At 48.6% G+C, this 12,882-nt stretch overlaps 1 protein-coding gene across 2 annotated transcripts in view; it reads right to left on the bottom strand.

Moving 5' to 3' along the window:
- Window positions 1–12,882, bottom strand: part of LOC142572501 (multiple C2 and transmembrane domain-containing protein 1-like) — a 307,998-nt gene that overhangs the window by 9,732 nt on the left and 285,384 nt on the right. For both annotated transcript variants that reach the window (XM_075681668.1, XM_075681669.1), the window contains exons 12-20: window positions 12,517–12,619; window positions 12,015–12,116; window positions 11,846–11,920; window positions 11,629–11,748; window positions 8,296–8,424; window positions 8,056–8,106; window positions 7,353–7,459; window positions 4,948–5,057; window positions 1,674–1,771 (exon numbers count right to left, since the gene is read on the bottom strand). In XM_075681668.1, the coding sequence (XP_075537783.1) occupies window positions 1,674–1,771; window positions 4,948–5,057; window positions 7,353–7,459; window positions 8,056–8,106; window positions 8,296–8,424; window positions 11,629–11,748; window positions 11,846–11,920; window positions 12,015–12,116; window positions 12,517–12,619 (895 nt within the window). The remainder of the gene's footprint in view (window positions 1–1,673; window positions 1,772–4,947; window positions 5,058–7,352; window positions 7,460–8,055; window positions 8,107–8,295; window positions 8,425–11,628; window positions 11,749–11,845; window positions 11,921–12,014; window positions 12,117–12,516; window positions 12,620–12,882) is intronic.

The following is a 12,882-nucleotide window of genomic DNA, read 5'->3' as shown; positions in this document are numbered from 1 at the left end:
CCATTACCTTCTTTGATATATCCTAAAGGCAATATTTCCAATTTTGCATTGTTCCCATTTTTTTTTATTTCTGCCACAGGATTGTTTTGTGATGGTATGCGGTGGTATTTCTTTTTGTGCTCTTTTGAAGCTTCTAGCTGATTGGTAACATTCCTTGGAGGCAGTTACCATCCGATTCATACTCTTGCATTTTTCAGTCTACTTCTTCCATTCGCTCCGATGTCACTTCTGCATAACTCTAGTCCATCTAATAGCACGTGCATCTTACTATAATAAATTAGACACTTTAGTACACTCCAGGTTTTTCTGTTCATTTTTCTATGTGTACTTGGAATTTTGTTTATGTGCTAGTGAATGTTCAATTTCGAGTTCATTACGAATCCTTTCTGCGACTTTTGTCATTGTTAGTGTACTTTTACTTCTATTTGCATTTCTCACACAGTTTGTTCGAACGTTGCATAAGCATTACATTTTAATAAAGTGTTTTTGCTTTGTCACAATGTTCTCATTTCATGCACTCTTGGCATGAAGGGCTTGGTCAGGCCACCTGCCAAGACGTGGCCATTTGTTCTTTGTAGGATGTCATTCCCATTGTGGTTGTCAGCATCGTAGCTTACTAAAGGCGGCATTAAGGATTCATTATTCCTAACAGGCTCATTTTCGTGCGACTTGGTAGAGGATGCGCCGGCCATGCGGGGAATAGTGCTTGGCACTTCGCCATGGCTCTTACAGTCAACACCGACGCTTCTACTCATCTGGGGCGCGATTGGAGACCGTTGTTCGAAACCCCCGATCAGTTTCACCTCACGCGATTGACCTAGGCCGTGCCAACGGCCTAGGCCAATGAGGTTTGTTTCGCGTGAGGCGAAACTAAACGCGTGTTTTGAACAACGATGTCTGATCGCGCCCGTCACCCGCGAAAATTAGCTTCAGATGATCGTACACCTTTCAAGACCGCTTCTAGACCAGCTTTTTGATAACGTCCTAAAAACGTTTAGAAATTGGTTACGAATAGTTTTGGCAAAGGGATTACTTGTGCCTTTCCCAATCCTATTTCTAGACCAGCTTTTCGAATACGTCTTGCAGACCTGTTCTAGATCGTCTCAAGAAAGTAATTAAGCCGGACATTAGCAGCGATATACGACGTTTTCCCGCCGAAGTTCTCTCATTCGTGTCTTCTTTAACCCGTTTTTATCGTCTTGGATAAACGCTACGAAAACGTTACGTATCTCTTTTGTGCTACCTGGGACGCCCTGGCAGTCACGCTATAATATTACTATAAATACTATGCCATTACCGCGGTTCCAACATTGCGGAGTGTTGCCGCCGGTGGTTTACCTTACAACTCCAGTTCTAGGTGTGATTAATGAGCACGAAATATTACTACAGGCCCAAGTGAGGTAACGACCATAGAACCAAATCAGCAGGCCTTATGTGTTCGATGGTCATGAACAATGCAGGTGCTCGACAGACTATATACGACGGCAGATTGCACTTGAAGTCGTCTTGCCATACTCTGAGTGTCCTCCATAGCAGAGACCGCTCGTGTCTTGCGTCTGCGTGCATTGGTCTACATATATCCTTGCGGTCGATTTAGCTACACCTGCAGCTTCATTATGTAAATCTGGCTTTAAGGAGAACACAGCTGCACTTGCTTCTTTATAGGCCCTTACCTTTTCTTCGTTGTCCGGCACGCGACTCAGGAAGTCCATCACTTCGTTGTTTGGAACCACGTCAGGACTTCGTAGCTTCTTGGTGAACTTGTTTATCCCTGCGAAAGTGACCCCTTATGGCTTACCAAACCGAGACGGAAGTAGCATCGCGCTCAATATGAGCTGTAACGCGAAAGCGCGTGACAATGGAAGCGGTCGCGCGTTGTCGCTCATGCTCAGCGCGATGGTACGTGACGGAAGCCTTTGACAAATTCACAATTACACTTCGATTGCCAGCATGTTACACGCGTACACGCACCGTGCACACATGCTGTTTCACGACACGTACCGTGTACGTGTTATGAGAGCCGTTTCCATTTTCAATTAACCACCCGCGCTTGATTTTGTAAATTTACTCGGGGCACAAAGAGTCAAGAAAGTACATTTCTTTTGCCACGACTTATGACTTACACATCAAACTATGTGATGACGTGCAAAACATGGCCGAAGCCGTCGAGGCCATAATGGCATCCGGCGTTGTCCGGTTAAAGCTGCGCCCCAACGTTTGCGTCAGATTGTTTAACTGGGCACCTTCGCTTCCCTTACACATAGTGACAAATTACAAGCACATGGGCGCGCCATACTGAGAGTGTGATTTAGGAAGCCGCGCCGAGAAATGTAACAAACCAGCCGAGCATCATCGTATTAACAGGTAAGCACTCCAGGAATGAAAACATTAAGGGCCGCGTCACGTGCTCCTGTTATTGCGTGATATCACTACAGCCGCCCCTCCCACTCATCCCCACCCCCCCGCCGAGAAAAAGAAAGAAAGCAGGGTTTCGAGCTTAGATTACTCGAACCGTGTTTTAAAAAATTTGGAACACGCCTAAACTTCGCCTTTAAGAGTGTCAAAGACCCCTTACTGCTTTTCATTCTTTCCGGCAACTGCAGCTTGTGTAGCCGTAAAGATTGCCGGGAAACGCTGGCGGCGAACGTTATGCGCGAAGGCAAGCTTTCTGGTAGAAACGGGGCCTCTCTCGTGAGTCGATCTCCCGTTATTGTTTCGCACTTTTAATATTTCAGTCTGAGAAGGGCTGACACAAAAGATATGCACTGTTGGTGTTATTTTTTTCCATAAAATTTGTTTGTGGACTGCCGTTCTCGAAATACCGAGAAATAACTTTGTAAAGAATGAAAGACAATGCATGAGCAACTTTGGTGGTAGATAGAAGAGTGGTTGGGTATGCGTGGTTCGGAATTTGGTTCGAAGTTCGTTTTAACGTAGCGACGTCTGACGCGGATTTTCTGCGACACCGGGTCCTTAACGCTATCGCGTTAGTCAAGTTCACGCAACGCAGCACGCAAGGCAACTGCTGCTGAACAGCATCGTTTGCAGCTACCAGGCGTCCCACAACGTTGCTGCGACGAGGAGCGCGGCCGGTGGCGTAGCAGGCGTCGGACCTGGATGGCGCACGAGACGAGGCCGATGGGAAGTAGTCGGCGTTAGTCGGCGCCGACTGGAAATATCAGGACTACGTAGCTTGACTATAGCGTGACATTCACAGCTCGTTCCTTTCAGACCAGCGCATAAACACAGCAGCCTAGGCAGGAACGCTCACGCTCGTGGCAGTTTTGCAGCCAAACGCTCTCCGCGTGTTTGGACACACTTTGACCATCCGCGCATGCGCCGTCGATATCTCGACAGCACGAAGGCGGGAATGCGGCTCGAGCGTCTGTATATTTACTATCGCAATAAAGGAATTGAAGAAGTTACGTATCGGAAGAGTGGTGAACACTGGGCATAGGTGCGGACAAAAGCACTTGAAACACGGGAGCTGCGGCCGAACAGCATTCCCGCGCCCTCAATCAGCCTCCGGGCGGGAGACAGAAATCGGATCACACACCCTGCCTATCAGTGGTGGCCTGCGCGAATACGTAACCCAATTCCTAGCTTCTCACCGAGGCTGCTAGAAGATACTGGATTGCAGTTCGGCCACAGCTTCCGTGTTTCAATTACGTTTGTCCTCACTTCTATAAATTTGCGATAAGACACGCCACCAAGTGTTCACTCATCGGCGAAATATTTTTGTAATCTCTCTCACACTCCCTGAAATCAGTGGCGGGAATCGAACACCACTTACTACAGTTCTAACAAAAAAATGGCCAGGCTTAGCTTGGTTAAGCCAAGAATGCGTTGCATATTGCGCGGTCAGGTGGTGGCTGCGGCCGCGCGCGACCGCGCCAGTTGGGGCCCAGCTTTTCCTCCGTGACGTCACGCGCCGGCGCAGCGCCCCTAGCGGGAGGAGCGGGAGTCAGGTGGTGGCTGCGGCCGCGCGCGACCGCGCGAGTTGGTGCCCAGCTTTTCCTCCGTGACGTCACGCGCCGGCGCAGCGCCCCTAGCGGGAGGAGCGGGAGTCAGGTGGTGGCTGCGGCCATAGAGTTTCCTACAAAATTACTAGAGGGAACTCTGGCGCTGCAGTCGTTGTCCTACCATGGGAATGATGGGAAGTACATGGATTTGTCTGATCTTCGTGCTTGTGGATTCAGACGTTCTTGTGGCTTTGTATATTACGCTATATAAATCTTATTGTCGTATATTTCAGCGCAATCTATATTCTTCGAAGTGTAGAAGACGCCGGGGAACGCGTACAATTGCTATTAATTGCAATGATTGAGCTTGTTTATGTGCCCAAATCGAAACGCACCAAGCGTCTCAAAGCACTGGCATGCCCGCGATAAATTCATAAGTGCGTTTCATTCGCTTGTCGATACATGCATCCGCGGCTTAATGGTTTCAATATCAGGCTTCTGTACTAGAGTCCCTGTTTTCAAATCCTGCAGTCGGGCAATTTTAATGATGTTTATTTAATTATTTATTACGCAATAAACTGTTGAAAATGACGAGTTTACTAAGTCACAAAGCCGTTTGAAGCCAAAAAGAACGAAGTTTAGGCAAATCCATGTACTTCCCATAATTCCCATGCTGGGACAACCGCTCCCATTGTAGCTCACGTAGACACTAGCGCCAGAGTTCCCTCTAGTAATTTTGTAGGAAACTCTATGGCTGCGGCCGCGCGCGACCGCGCGAGTTGGGGCCCAGCTTTTCCTCCGGCTCTCGTGACGTCACGTCACGTGGTTGCGCTAAAGGTCAATGGTGGCTGTCCGGCCGCGCCCAAGGGCTGAACTGAGTGATTGCAATTTGCAACGCATAATAATCCCGAGTCGTACACGTGCTCTCCTGCTTTTGCGAGAGCACAGAATAGCGTGAGAGCAGAAAACAAAAACGCCCTCGTACCCCAGGCCATCACGACGTAGCGGATGGGCACGTAGTACAGGATGCAGGTGACCAATAGCAACACGATGATGGCCAGCCAGGACAGCTGAGGCACGCTGAAGTTGAACGTGCTACAACAGAAAGAAGAGGTGTCTTAGCTCAAGCCCACGAAATTTAACTCCCAAACGTTCTTTTTTTTTATGTGCCAACTCTGATGCGTCACGCCATGAGACATGCAGGGGTCATTTACCGAGGCAAAAGATTCCATAGTCACTTCGGCGTTCGCGTTTAATTTAAAATGATTAAATTGTGGGGTTTACGTCATGAAACACTACAATGGTTTATGAGGGACGCCGGAGTGGACGAATCCGGATTCATTTTGAACTCCCGTACTTATTCAGCGTGCACCTAAATCTAAAAGCACGAGCGTGTTTCGTGCACTTCGCCAGCATCGAAATACGGCTTCTGCTCCGGCCGGGCAATGAATCCGCGACATCATGCTCAGCAGAAGGACCCAGCAGCCACTGAATCACCGCGGCGGGCGACGGCGTTCAGGTTTCACTAGACCGCGGAAACGTCCAATGTACAGTACTGGAGTATATGTCAACCTGCCTAAGGTGTATGAGAGTCGAATGGCGAGAGATCAGCCGCGTGACCCGGCGAGACACGTCCGTACTAGTCACGCGACCTGAAAGTATCAGAGAGAGCACCTACTTCGCATACTTTAGAGCCTATGACGTTACAAGGAGAAGCAAGTATAATTTAAACGATAAAAGGCTCACATACTTAACAAGCTCTCACGAGCTATATCGTTAAGAGTCCACAAGACCATTGCAATGACCTGCGTGCTCTTTCTAGCCATGTGGAGCCCCGCCCATTTTCTAAGTGCCTGTTCCGCCCTCTTCAGCCAAAAATCTCCCGTCCGGTGGGATGCTTGTTCCCTAATTCCTAAGTTGTATGTCCGCTTCCCCGCAATCTTTCTTTTATTCTCAGGGAGGGAAGAGAAGGAAGGCGTGGCGACATTTAAACGGGCACCACTTGGACTTCTACTAACCACCAGCAATGTAGTCACTAGAACTGTACTAGATCACTAGCAATGTCCGAAATGTCCTGCTCCTGCGTAGCATGCGGCGGATGCGCATCCCCTGATTTTACCACGTCCAGGGACCAAGACTATCCGGGAAAAGTGATTCGTGGCTATAAGCTTCGAACTGACCGACCTGACAACGACAAGCTGTGGCTCACGGAGAAAACATTTTATAAATTACACCAGCAGTTATTTGCGCCCAATGCGCCTGCGTGTTTCATTTAATCTACTGCATTCGTTATGACGTGGCGCAATCCATGCACAGTGAAAGTAAACTGGACACTAAATTATGGCAGAATGTAGTTCTGTTCCTTTCATAGAGAGCGGTAACTCTGGAATATTTCAAACTTGCGTCACTAAGTTCAAAGGGAAACGTAAAGCAAAGAAGTGGCAGTTTCGCCGAAAAGGCGAAGCACTGGTAGCAATAGCAATGTATTAGACAACTACACGAAGTAAGGTTCGTAGTTTTTCGGCCGTGTAAGTTGCAGTAAACATTTGCTTTAATTAAATTAACAAGCATGACGTCACGCGCACACGTGCAAATAAGAATGCATCTCACTCAACGACCACGAACACTTGCCATCACAATACCAACGTAATGAAGAGCGCCGGCAGCGGGGAGCAAACGCTTCGCGCTGCCTATCGTATGGCTTCCGAGATAGCTCGCGCTGGCAGCGCGCCATCTCGGAGGCGATGCTTCTCGCTTCAGCGCGTACCGGAAACTTCAGTTAACGGGACCTCCAACACTAGGCTCGCAGGAACACCACGCGCATGAAGCGACCAGTCATCTGGGCACACCCTTAGGATTTGCACCTGCCGCAGATTACCTGCAAAATACGGCGCGCGTGCCGCGTATGCGCTCGGTTACGCGGACAGCTATGCGCAGGCGCCGCCCTGCTAGAGGAGGAGACGTGCGCTCTCCTCGCTTAGAGCGCGCTCGATCCCATTACCTCCAACATTGGGCGCGTGCAAAAAATTGCGCACATCAAGACAACATACACATCGCCTCATCTTCGCGCGCTTTTCCTCGCACCCAAAGATTACGGCGCGCGGGGTGTGACAGAATCTTACTGCACTTGGACTTTCTACGCAATGTCACGGCGACGGCGAAACTTTGCCTGCACAATCCATGTATAGTCGAACACATTTATAACGAAGTGTACTGGGCCTCCAAAATCATTCGTTATACAAGTCCCTTCGTTGTAATGGTCGAGCACCACATACCTCACAGTAGAAGCCGAAAAGAATTATTCCTTCGTTATACAGGACATTTTGTTGTAGAGGCACTCGACCGTAATGGCAAAAAAAAAAAGAGCGCGAGGATGAACTTCTTCCTCACTTGTTGATTCTTTCTCCAAGCGACGCCACTTCTCCAAGCACATTCTGAACGGTAGCCGTCGCTTCCTGGACGGCTTGCAGCCGCTCCTTGAGGCTCTTCTTTTCTTCCTGGTGTCACAAGCAGAACAGCCAGAACGGCCGTAAGTGCGCAAAGTGTGTGGTGACAAGCAGCGTGCATAGGGAAGTCGATTACGTTGCATTGCACAAATGATGGGCAGAAAAGTAAAAAAAAAATTAAAACAAAAAGCACTAGCTAGCACATTAAAGCTCGATCACAAGGAATGATTCTCATTACTTTTTCGCTTACTAGACGGTTGGACTTCAGCAAAAAGCGAGAGACAGATACATTCTTAAACGGATTCTGAAGGTGTTTGCCTGGCCGCACGCCTAGCGTACTAGTACAGATGGGTGGAGCATGAAGTGACTGATTCACACATTACAGACGAAGCCAGCATACCGAAGCAACACGAGCAACACGTACACCCCGGTAACGAAGAACTGGAGTGTCTGGTTAAGGCGAGTATCCCAGAGGAAGACTAAGAGCGCCTAAGTTGCACGCTAGGTACTAGCAACACTGCTTTAATTTTCAAGAAAACGGTGCACCTCGAAGGATCGAGCCGCTACATCAACTTAACGTACATAAGAGGATAGCTACTGCGGTCTCAAAGCGCGTGCAGAAGCGAAAAACGAAAATTAGACTCAACTGTTTTTGAGTCTTTGTCCTCGTCGTCGTCGTCTTCATCTTCTTCGTTGAACTGTTGGGGAAGGAGAAGGAGAAAATAACGCAATTGAGCAGCTCTGAGTCAAGATTTTCAGGAATAGAAAACAGAAGCAACACAACAGATAGTTTAATACTTTAGTTATGCAGAGCTTAACAACTGCGGAGAGCTAGGCGTAAGATAAAAAGACATGTTCCGCAGAAAAGTGCGCAACCTTATACTTACGTCCTCCTCCTCCCTTCCGGCGCCTTGGATGCCAGCGACGGTGAGCACAAGCAGGTTCTTGAAGAACACCAGCAGCAGAACAAGCGGAAGCATGTACAGTTCAGCCGTGTACGTGATCACCATGAACGACTGCAGATGCAAAAATTGGGCAGCGGGGAGCGCAGAGAGGGATACACTCTTAATTAGGCTTTCAAGTTTCAGAGACTTCTACATCATCGTCATCTGGATATGAGCTCCCAAATACACGACGCGCGTGCGCATGGGCCTATCTGGTAATATTGTTTTCGCTTCAAATCTGCATACCCTCCAATTACTATTTTCCTCCGCAGAGTAGCGGCGGAGTACAGTAGCACACTGTGAGTACCGTATAGTAGCACAACGCAGCGCTACCTGTCATCATGCTAAGTGCTTACAGCTATCTTGATATATTTATGGAAAACGATGGTTAAACTTAAGGAAACTATGGGAATTGCGCTAGCAGCTTCTCTGGAACTTGACTGCCATTCCGCAAAGTCGCTACACATCTGCTAGGTTTCCTACGACGACAGTTACAGGAAACCTGTCAGTGGCGTCGTGGCCCGCATAGGGGCTAGCGGATTGGCCGAAATACGCTGCTGATGCTGCATTCACATGCAGCGAACGTTGCGGCAGATAGGACAATACAAAAAAAATTCAAATGTTAGACAGTTTCCGCCATGAAAGGCGAGGCACTGCTAGCAAGTAATAACGTTGCGCTGAAGCTCCTCAGGCGGTGCCACATGTAAGGCAGCTGCTTTTGCGCAGCAAAAAATAAAAAGAAAAAAAAGTACCCTGACAGCTATTGGGCGTCTCACACGCTGGTGTGACGAGGAGCAACACCAGCGGCGTTGCAGGCGGCTCCTAACGGGTGCACTAGACGAGACCGACAGTTAATTATCAGCGTTTTCTAGCGCCCAATGAAAGGATTAGACAAGACTATAGCATCACGCTTACAACCGGTTCCGCTCAGACCAGTGCATGCACCACGGCGTGATACGCACACGACTCAAGCCGGAGGACAGACGACGCTTACGGAAGGAGCATACTGCCAAACCACCACTGATTGCCCCATGGTCTCCCACGCGAAGCGCAAACGCTTGTACAACGTCCGCAAGCCTGTGCCGCCTATGGAGTGCGGACGTATCCACTCGGAAATTGGAAGCACTTTCGGAGGGGGCTCCTCAGATGGTGTCGCCACAGAAGGCAATGTTCGCACCACGTGTGGATATTGCTCTATGGACAACCGCCCGGATATTGGAGACCTGCTGTGGGAGTGTTGAAGCCTCGATATAATCCGGGATCAATAGAAGCCAAAGACAAGGCGGACCCTTAACGGCTGCCTATGTCCTGCAGACGACATGCACACGCGGCGCCCTAATTGCACTTCGGGACTACGTCGAAGAGGCTGGTGCGCTGGGCCAATATCGGTATTTATGCACCCTTCCCTTCACTCCCACTAAGAGACCGGGCAGTCCTGTGCGATTAAACACGTACCGATCCATGCAGCTTCTCAGCAGTACCGCTAAAATGCGTGCGTACAGCGCTCGTGCCAGCAGAGAAAGCCGCTCTGCATCGGGCAGAGCCGATCGAGCGGAGCATGATGGTGCATCAACTTGTCTTCGTTTTTTTTTTTCAGCCAAACGCATTGAACACTCCACGCGCGAGCCGCGCACCCAGCGTTGGTATTAGGACACCACGACGGCGCAGGCGTCGACGGCACGAACGCGCCTTGAGGGTTCGTATGATTGCTATCGCAACAAAGAAACTGACGATCACTGCCGCCTGCACTGCCCATTTAAGTCATGCCACTGCGGTGCTATGAAGCTGGCCGGCATCCGGACGCGCTAACGGAGCTACTGCGCAACTTGGGCGCTTGGTAGTTCGTGCGCTGTTCGTATAGGTTACGCGAACCAGAATCAAAATGTAGCCGGTTGAATCTCCAAATGTTTTGCAAGGAAAAGAACAACACCTTCTTTTCAAGAGGGCTAGACATGGTGCCTATTGAGGTTCTTCAGTATAGGGCTCTCCTGGCATTATATTCCTGAAAGCCTCCTCAATAAAGGCAGACTTTTTCAAGGCCGGTGCTAGCGGCAGTCGGCCATTCGGGAGGGGCAATGTGGCATTGCCAGAGGACGCAAGGTGGTTTGGGATGTTCCTACAGCCCCGTGAATGAAAGGGGGGGGGAGGGGGGAGGGACTCGGTAACGAGGTGAATACGGGCAGGTGTGAGGAGCCTGTTGGTTTGTGCGTGTCTCATGTCTTTTTTTTTTCCACCGTCGTAATGTAATTTATATGTCGTAGAACCATTTATGCTAAACCTTTCCTTTTACATGTTTTTTTTTTCATTTCTATGGTAATGACAATGCGTTGTAACTATACTACGTCATCACGGTTGCTAGGGCTTAGTCAAGCTGCTTAAACCAGCGTTTTGCCCTGACAGCCACCTCGGCACTATACTCTGGAACGAACAATGTGGTTCGATAATGCGGACTTCCGAATCAGCAAGGAAATTACGCAAATCCAACGCACAAATGAAGCTGAATCTACTGGGCGAGACCCCGACCAGCGACCGACCGAGCCAGGCCAAACCATGGGATGGTCGGCAGAGAAAGCGGTGTTTTAAAACCAAGGCATGTGCTGATGCTGTGAAAATCCTGCTGAGTAAAGCTTGTAGGATCAGAGTTGCTGATGCGCGATGCCGCAGATGCCGGACAAAAAAATGGCGCAGAAAAATAAAGCTAAGGGCAAACGTCGACGTAGGGCGAATATGAGGGAAGAGACGAAGGTGGTTGGCCAATCACATGTTCTAATGAGTAAGAGTTTCAGAAGTGTTCAAAGACCATTCAGCTGGAAAAAGAAGGCTCTTTCCGTTAAGATGCCAGTCAACGCGAAGCAAGGCAGACGTCTTTCCGAACTTAATTTTGGCGACATTTGTCAGCTCTTATCGCCAACGAAGACGCTATGTTATTGCGGAAACCACTCAGTTAGAATCTTAGCAAGTGTACGTGTTTATCAGGATAAAATTTGTGCAGACGTATGCTTCAATAGCCTGTTTTTGTGAATCGTCACACCAACAAAGATTCTCCGTTTACATTGACACCTATTTAAGTGCTTCAAACCAGACTGATTCCAGCCGAACGTTTACATGCGGCATGTTAACGCCTTAACACGAGCCCAAGGTCACGTCCTCCACAAATATTAACTTTCATGCTTATCTTTCAGTCAGCCAAACATTCACTGATGCCTACATTCAGGTGAGCCAGAAGATAAATTTAGAAACCAAGAAGCCGCTTAAAAAGCCGGCCGACACACTCACAAAAAAAGCGAGAAGGGACCTCGGTACGGACTCCCAGAGAAAGCAGTTGTTGAGGAACTTGCCCATGTCGATGACAAACACCACGATGTTCTTCACACGTGTCAGGTTGCGCATGAACACCTGCAAGGGGCCACTCATTTATGTCACTCAAATGCCACTTCTTTACATGGGTTCAAGTGAATAGGGCTGAATGAGTGTAGTCAGTTGTGAAACTCACAATTCGCTTGAACTTGGGATCAAGCTGCATGAACTTCGTCTCCTTCGGATTGAATGTTTTCACGCAGGCTTTTATCTGCAAGTTCAAGAACTGTCCTTGGAGCACTGTGCATCGCCATCAGAGAGTTATGAAGCTTATCACCGCTATACATCAGAGTGCGTGGACTCACAGGGTTGTAGACCACCGACATTTCCAGGAAGATTTGGCCTTTCACCCTCGTCTTGAGTTTCCGATCCTTAAGTCCATACCACTTCTTCTCTCCGTTCTTGATCTGTTCAACGAAAAACAGAGTGCACTTTCAGAAAACTACAAACGCTTAGGATTTAATGCTTTCTGGTGCTATAATACTTCGTAGCGAAACCTTCGCGTGTAACACCGGTTACCATCTAAGCGCTCACGAGAGAGGAAGGCGAGCATACGTGCAATTGGAAAGGGTTCATCGCAACGAGGACACAAACTCTAAGCAGAGCTTCGAAATTATATACGCTATCATCACGAACGTATTGCATTTTCTGATCAAACCGGCAAGTTCCTGCAGCTCACTGCTAAATTCACTGAAACACACACGCCTACCCAACTTTCTCACTACGTTAATGAAACGTGTTCTGCGCTGCTAATTTTTTAACGATCACAGAGAGGTGACCCTAACACAAAACTTGAGGCTGCATTACCTTGAGCAAGGGTATGGCGAGCTTGCCAAGGAATTCGCACTTCTTGTCGCGGTCTTCGTCGTAGACAGTCAGCTCCAGGACAGAATGAATGTCCTTGACCTTGCTGCATGCGAAAACAAAACAAAAGTCGCAGTTTCGCCGGAAAGGTAAAGCATCGATTGCGATAGCAAATTAGCGGACATCTAGCTATACGAAGTAAGGATAGTAGTTTTATCGATCATATAAACTTGTAACATAGGCATACTAACTAAATTAACAAGCATGGTGTCACGCGCGCACAAGCAAACATGAACACATCTCTTTCGATGACTGCGGAAACTCTCTGTCATAACGCTGCAGTAAGGAAACGCGGCAGCAGCAGCGAGC

The sequence above is a fragment of the Dermacentor variabilis genome, chromosome 2 (assembly GCF_050947875.1).
Source record: "Dermacentor variabilis isolate Ectoservices chromosome 2, ASM5094787v1, whole genome shotgun sequence".
In the NCBI taxonomy this organism is placed as follows: domain Eukaryota; kingdom Metazoa; phylum Arthropoda; class Arachnida; order Ixodida; family Ixodidae; genus Dermacentor; species Dermacentor variabilis.
This window is presented reverse-complemented; position numbering and strand designations above follow the sequence as displayed.